At 40.1% G+C, this 7,848-nt stretch overlaps 1 protein-coding gene across 2 annotated transcripts in view; it reads left to right on the top strand.

The window, feature by feature from the left end:
• LOC116673389 (prickle-like protein 1) overlaps window positions 1-7,848 on the top strand; it is a 28,459-nt gene that overhangs the window by 14,075 nt on the left and 6,536 nt on the right. The window contains exons 1-3 of one of the 2 annotated variants that reach the window (XM_032505694.1): window positions 1,068-1,433; window positions 5,294-5,491; window positions 6,316-6,429. In XM_032505694.1, coding sequence (XP_032361585.1) covers window positions 1,407-1,433; window positions 5,294-5,491; window positions 6,316-6,429 — 339 coding nt within the window. In that variant the 5' untranslated portion in view covers window positions 1,068-1,406. Of the gene's footprint in view, window positions 1-1,067; window positions 1,434-5,293; window positions 5,492-6,315; window positions 6,430-7,848 lie in introns of those variants that run through there. The other variant, XM_032505695.1, reaches the window with a different exon arrangement.

The raw sequence follows: 7,848 nt of genomic DNA, 5'->3' as shown, positions 1-7,848 counted from the left end.
GGGTCAGACAGATCTCCTGCGTGAGAATTTCCTGAGATGGATGAGGCTGACTTGGAAGGAAGCAACAGTCAATATTTAACCAGGAAAACTTCAAGAAAAATTAGGAGTTAAATTTTTTTGGGGGGAGGGAATCATTAGTTCCTTTCAAATGATTCAACACCTCTACACCAGGGTGCAGTTCGTCATGCTTTAAATATATTGGCAAACAAAGATGTTTTTCCTGAGCTTTGTGCTATTAATAATTTTCAAAAACAAAGGCTTTCATTAATTAGCATATATGATCAAACCCTTTACATACTCTGATTTAGCTCAGTCGATGAATTTTGTTAATGGAGCAGCTGGCTCACTACATGATCTAATCCGCAGCTGTAGTAGAAATGAATGTGACATTATAAGAGCAAATTACATTGAGATGCATCAGACAGCATGACCCTAGGAGTCATTTAATGACAGAGAGAGCGGGAGTGTTCAGTCAATTGCAATATAAATAGACATTTTGTAATGGAGGAAAGTAACGAGTAGTGATATTTGTGACTGGGATGCAAATAACCACAAATATTTCCAGATAAAATGAATTGCAGTTCAAGGATCTATCTTTTACATTATTGTGCCAGCCTCAAAAGGAAGGCGTTTGAAATTGACTCTGAGATTATTTCTCCGTCACTACTTTCTTATAAGGCAGTGTCTGGCTTATGGAACAGACATTTTTAGAAAGAATAAGTCAGACTGAAAGAAAAACAAAGAGAAAGAGTGTGTCCAAAGAGTGGACTTGTCATCTGGCTCTCAGGAATCCTGCAGCCGAGTTGGGGGGCTGGGGGGAGGGCTTGATGTCACTCTGGTGGAGGAAGGGGGTCTAAAGGTGGGATGTTGACTCTGAAGTGTGTGTGTGTTTGTGTTTGTTTGTGTGTGTGTGTGTGTGTGTGTGTGTGTGTGTGTGTGTGTGTGTGTGTGTGTGTGTGTGTGTTATTGAAGTGTCATGGCAGGCGATTTGCTTTGGAGGGGAGGAATGAGGGAGGGGCCGACAAAACTTGGCTGCCCCAAGAGCAGACACACACACACACACACACATCCATTCACTCCCACACATTCACAGTGATCAGAGACACTCCAGATAGAGACGTCACCTCTCTGCCCTCTTCTTTTGCTGTTTGGACCTCAAAATTTTGGATCTCTTAATGAGCTGCTCCCCATCTGCAAAGTGAGTGAGAGTTGCATCTCTTCAGACTTACAGCTGACGTTGACTTTCAAAAAGCCTGAGCCGTTGGGGGAATACTTCCTGGCTGAGTGGGATCTGGATCTGATTAGAGCGTGGATCCGTTAAGCTTGATGCTGCAGACATGTAGCCAGAGCTGGAGCAACTGTGTGACCTGGGGGATTGTGGAAGTGAATGAAAGCTTTATGTGAAGATGGAAAGAGAGATGCTTTCCCGGGAGGTAAGAGGAAAATAGATGAGCTGAAACTTTCAAATGTAGAAGAGTTTGTTGAATAAAGAGCACTTTTGCAGTCCTGCTGTGGAAAGTGTTTACACTTACACATAAGTTCCACCATTACTTAGTTTTGTTGATGAGGAGGCATGCATTGGATTGTGGGAGATTTCTATGGTTTAGAGCAATGCCACAAGTGTTGAAAGCTTAAGCTTTGCACAAGAGTAAAGTGCTGTGTGTGAGAGGTAATTCTGCATATGTGTATCACTCTGTGATACAGTGCTTGGGTGAATGTACAGTGTGTAGGCAGTCCTTTTGTGTCCGTGCAGGTGGTCTCAATCCAGCTGTGTTAAGTCTCCTGTGCAACCCCTGACACCCATTTGGCCTTAAAATAACACTACTCACCAGTCAAAGAGCGATGACCTCAGCCTTTGAACCACACAATTTAATGGTTTTCCTAAAGTAAATCCTATGACGTTTAGAAAAATAGACTTTTCTTTCACTGTTTAGTTTAAGCAAGTGCTCAACAACTTCAAATCTGTCATTTGAATTCACTTAAGGTAACTTCAGCTCTGACTAATCTACCACTTTGATACTTTTCAGTCTCACGGAGAGAATATGAAACACTTTGGCACTTTGACAAAAGTCAAACTTCTCAGTAAATTAGGATGTATTCCTTTAGTTCGCCCAGAGTTGTGTTCATTTGAAAGAAACACTTCTTTGACGAACTAATTGCTCGGTGAAGGAGAACCCCTTTTAAAAGTGTCAGTTAACCGTTACCAAGCTACATCTGGCCTGTGTTTGCACAGACCCAATGTTGTGACTCTTTAAATGCCTTTTTCAAAGAGTTTCTCTTTTTAACCCCCTTAACCTCCTCCTGTCACGTCTCCACCGTGGCCCGGGGTTTGGAGGAGGAATGGTTGGACATTTTGTTTTTGTTTTCGACAAAGACAGCCATTGTGTTATTGCCAATGGGTGGCATGGTGTAATGTGAGTTGCTGTGTATGTTGGCTCAGGAATCTGCAGTCACCCTTTCCCCTGTAAGTTGTGGGATGAGAAGCAGGATAACTGAAAAGCACAGGAGGACAGACAGAATTTGTGAGTCTGGTGATACCAAAATACCAATTTAGAGCTTAAAATGATCAGTCCATTAATGGATCACTTGACTGTCTATCATTTTTGTAATTTCTCAAGCAAAATACCAAACAATCTCTTGTTTTAGCTTCTCAAAAGGGTGGATTATTTATGATTTTATATAAAATAGTAAACTGAATATTTTTTTGGTTTTGGACGACTGGTTAGACTAAACAAGTAATTGGAACATGCCCCCCTGGGCTCTTTCTTTTTTGTTTTGGACATATCGATAATAAAAAATAATCCAATACCAAACGTTTCAATAAACAATCCACAAATTTAGAAAAAATAATAGATTCTAAACTTTTTTCTTCATGCATAATTGTGACATTCCTTTCCAAACATGTTAAATGGGATCATGCAATATCATGCAATATCATGCTAATGTGAACACAATACAATCCCTCTGGTCATAACCAGCGTGCTGATATTGTTTAAGTCTGTGGTGATGCTGGGTGGCCCTCCGGTTTTGGGTGTCACAACCCATGCAACAGCCCACGCGTGTCCATTAACAAATGTCATGTCGACATTTTTGCGGTAAACCAAACCACCCATGTTGTCACCAAAAAAACAACCTGAAGCATTAATGTCCCTTTATTCTGAGCTCCACAAATATTTCACCCAAACAACCATCACACTACTGAGATAGCGGCTCAAATAAATTCACCTAATCTCCGAACTTTGTGGTCTGAATTAGTTTAGGTGAGATCAAGCGGAACAGGTCAAGAAAAGCTTCTGGGTGATAACATTATCTACCATCCTATCCTCCTATTATCCTACCATAAAACCTGATAGATTAGTCACTAAAGAACAAAGCAACAGTCAAATACCCTTTTGTTCTGTGATAAGATCTTTGGTTTAACTTGTAACAGTATTTCTAATCTGCAAATTCAGAGTTTTGAGGCCCCGGGATTCATTCGACTGTATGCTAATTAAGGAAATGCTAATATTTTCATAGTCGTGTTACTTTTGACTACACGGTGAGGTGTGGGAGGCCTTGAGGCTAAGCTGAGAAGACAGAGGTGATTTGTATGAGGATGGGGCTGCACAACAACAGAGTTTGCATTGTAAGTTAGGTTGGAGCTGACTTGTGACCTTTGGAGGGGGGGGGGCACAAGCAAGATAATCATTCTTTAGCAGATCAATATATTATCAAACATTTTTAAAGAAAAAACGGAATGGTGAGCACAAAGTACAGCGAACTTTGACACCAATTTATGACGATAAGAGGTTGATAAACAGGGCATTTGTTATGTTTATCACAATTTGTTATGTTTATCACAATTTTTCCGATTGCTAATTCCGTTTTGAATCTGCGATTTGTGCCAAAATTGTAAAGGTTATTGCTCTGTTCCTATATTTAGCTTGAAATCAGGATTCAGTTGAGAATTAATAACTAAAAATATAATTATTTACTTACTTAAAAAATGTATCAAGCCTAAAATTCTGCCACCATTGGCACTCAAATAATTTTCATACAGTCCCTAAGTATCACTTAGCACAGGCTTTGGTCTGAATAAAATGAATTGCTCTACAAAGTTAACAGGCATTTTGTTTGGTCAATAGAAGCCATCAGGGCTCTAATGTGCCTTATAGTGATGCTGTTGTTTAGAAGATCAAACCCACATCAAGTTTAAAGTGCCTGTGTGAAGTATTCTGTTTTTACCCAAACAAGTTCTATTCAGGTACATATTTGCATGTCAAAGAGGCAGAGCAGGGCGAATCACAAGTGGCTTTTTCGACGCTTTGAGACCGAAGTGCTGTTATCAGGATGAGGGGGCCGTGAAGAACATGGCTGCTGAGATAAGAGGGCTACTGCTGAAGGCGGGAGACACAATGACGAGACTGATTAATCCATATTCATGTCCCTATTCAGTCCAACTGTTATCAGCTTGTAAAGAGGAAGAAAAAACCTGCTGAAAGCGGCTTCACGCTGCAGCAGTCTGTGGTGACACATGCAGATAGTTTTGAAGGTTGATCATTTGTCTTTTGGGAGATTTATATCCGATTTGTTGCCACTTCATTATTATTATTTTTTTTTCCTAGACATAGTTCTAAATCACCGCCCCAGCAACACAGTAGGCTTTTTACATGTGTTTCACAACCATCAGTAATTCGTAGCACAGTGGATAAAAGCAACAGATGTTTGGTGGTATAACAGCTGAAATTCCCTTTGCATCATGTACCTAAAAATGCTGCTGTTTTACTTTCATGCAATGTGAGTACAGTGAGGCTGTGTGTTGTTAAATAAGTGCAGCATACTGAAAAAGCCTGCAATGATTTTCCATTATATATCATCCTAAATTTGTCTAAAGTTCTCTTTAAAGGTGGACAAGTAGTAGCCTATTTTGAGCACTTTATCAAGCATGATTCTGTAATGGATAAACAAAGGAAATATGGCTATAATAATGGTATGGAAAATAACATATTAGTTATTCTTGAGCGTGACTCAAGAGGTTGAAATTTGAAAGGATGGTGTGATCGACTCCGTCCTTTCTTCTCTACTCTGAGAAACAGAGATTAAAACTAATTGATTGATTGCAGGCATATTCAAAATGCAGAGGAATTTACAATAAGTGCAAAAAAGTCCTAGCTCAGCAGTATCCCAGCCAATCAGTGACAAGAAGTGGCATGTTAAAAGCCAGAGCTTTGAGTATAATACAGAGAAGGGATAGAAAAAAAGTCAAAAAAGGTTTTATAAATGTGATTCTTAAATCCTCTCTTTTTATCCATAGCGCCTGTGTGTGATGAACCTGGAGCGCAGCGAAAGAGGGGAGCGCCCTTCTCCCCGTGGCCCAGAAATGGAGCCTCATACTGGGGGAAAGATGGGGAAGATATCTGTGGGCTTCCAGAGGAGCTCCACTTCAGATGATGACTCTGGATGTGCGTTGGAGGAGTATGCGTGGGTGCCACCAGGACTCAGGCCAGAGCAGGTAGGACCCTGTTCCAGTTTTGCTCCAAAATTACTTAATAGGACACCCGCTCACTATCCTAGTATGCCCTATCCATTTGTATAAGTAGAAAAGCCAAATGTCAGATTGTGGAGACACCACAAATCTAAATCCCACCGCAAAAACCATGTATTGAAAAGTGGAGTTTTCCTTCAGTGAATGAGAGGATAAACCTGCCTGCAAACAGCATGCAGGGGTTTTAGTTGAAATAAGGTTATGTGTGCAGACATTCTGTTCTCTATGCCATTCTGGCAGATTAGTAGTGCTGCATGCTGAAGCCCGACATCTGTCTATGGATTTTTTCCACGTTCATTAGTGTGACATGAGATAGACGTGTTCAGCACGTCTCAGTCAAAAACTTTGCTGTCTCCAATATATTCCCCCTTTTTTTCGTGGAAATGCACAACAACAAACACAATTTTTTTAATGTTTCCTTTCCCTTGTCAGCGGGAATTATCCAAGGCAAACTTTAACATTTCCAGGCCCTTGCTGTCTCTCGTGCATGGAAAGATTTCACAGTCAGACGCCGGGGACTGGATTGAGATTGACATGCTTACCCCACAGTGTCACAGAACAAGGACACACATAGCAGCAGTCATTCTCCACTGATATCCAGCGGCCCTATCCTCAAGCATACTGATAACACTGCTGGCCCTCCTGGCTGCGACATGTCTCACTCATCTATGTGGTCTAATGGAAAGAAAAGGCTGTTTTAAAATGTTACACCATGAGCGTCTTGAGAGAAGCCTGACAAGATGTCAATTCTTTCTGTCTCCTAAAGTCCATTTATCCATCTTTATCTGCAGGTCCAGATGTATTTTTCCTGTCTGCCAGAGGAAAAAGTGCCGTATGTCAACAGCCCCGGAGAGAAGCTCAGGATCCGACAGCTCCTCTACCAGCTGCCGCCGCATGACAATGAGGTAGAGATCATGAGCAAGAGAGACAGTGACAGGGTGTGTGATCCATCAGACATCCATGAGAGGAAGAAGTCCAGCTAATTTTATGATCTAGAACAAAGAGTATCAAGCCTCAATACAATTTTTGATACAGTCTAAAGTCTGCAGCACACCCCTTTTCCTCACTTCTACTTAAACTTACTTTTTCTTTTCAGTGGTTACAGTTCAACTGACATTTCAGGTAATTTCCTGTCTCCTCTTTAAATGACAGCTCCTTTCATTTCTTATTCTTTAGCTTACTCTCCGACTACAGACAAACTAACAATTAAATTGCTTACAGCATAAACATAAAACTAGAAAAGGCTAAGTTTTTCAAGCATATTCTGAATGTTTCTGTGCTTGCTGCTGACATTTCGCAGAAACTTTGAAAATAGTTGAAATTGTGAAGTGGCAATTTAAATAATGAAATCATCCACTGAAATAGGTATTAAAATAATAAAGAAGTTAATAGTTTCAGTTTGAGTGCAAACACTGTATGATGTTGAAGTATCAGTTGAAATGAAAACACTCAAAGGTGTTAAAATGTCAGTCGAAATGAAGGTGATAAATAAAGCTGGAAGTTCAAGTGTATACACTGAGAGACGGTTTCATATAAAGTGTTGGTGGAAGTCTAAGCACTGACTAAGGAGCTTGAGTGAATATATTTTTATCAAGAGGGGAAGTTCTGGGAATCTGTTTTTAAAGGCTTTCACTAATTACACTTCAACTGATTTCACATTCTTTTGGCTCTTACAATTCAACGAGCACTTGAACTGCCACACCCATGAAGCTCAAAAAAAGATTACATTTAAAGACGTTTTAATTTGTTTACAGTCTTTGCAATTGAGCACACTCACTTACACTTCAGATTTATTATTTATATATTTTATAGAAATGGAACTTTTGTGCTTTTGTGTTTTGGGCAAAGTTCTTTTATAGCTGCTTGTATTTAAACAACATTGAAGAAGCTTGGATTTTTTAGTAAAATGAAAAATCATGTCTTAATACCATAGTTGACAAAAAGTATAATTTTGGTATCAAATTGGCAATAAGAAATCTCAACCTATACCCAGCCCAAACTAAATTATAAAGCCAGCAGCTGAGTAAAGCCTTAACAATATTATTAGCCTCTTGTTAAACTGAAGCAATGGCTACATTCCCTCTTGTGACAGTAAAGCACATGCCAGCCTCGTTCGGTACAATAGCTTTGTGGTGTGTAAACCAGCACTCCTTTCACATCTGTGTTAATAGAGTTTACATTAGGAGATATGGTGGTAGGGTCATCGCCAGAGGGGAGGGAGGGGCATGGGACAGGACTGTGTGATGGCGGTGGTCTTTGTATGCACACATTGAACATACACAATAGCAACACTCAACACACACACACACACACACACACACACA

The sequence above is a fragment of the Etheostoma spectabile genome, chromosome 23 (assembly GCF_008692095.1).
Source record: "Etheostoma spectabile isolate EspeVRDwgs_2016 chromosome 23, UIUC_Espe_1.0, whole genome shotgun sequence".
In the NCBI taxonomy this organism is placed as follows: Eukaryota; Metazoa; Chordata; class Actinopteri; order Perciformes; family Percidae; genus Etheostoma; species Etheostoma spectabile.
Note: the sequence above shows the minus strand (reverse complement) of the source record. Positions and strands in the feature narration are given on the sequence as shown.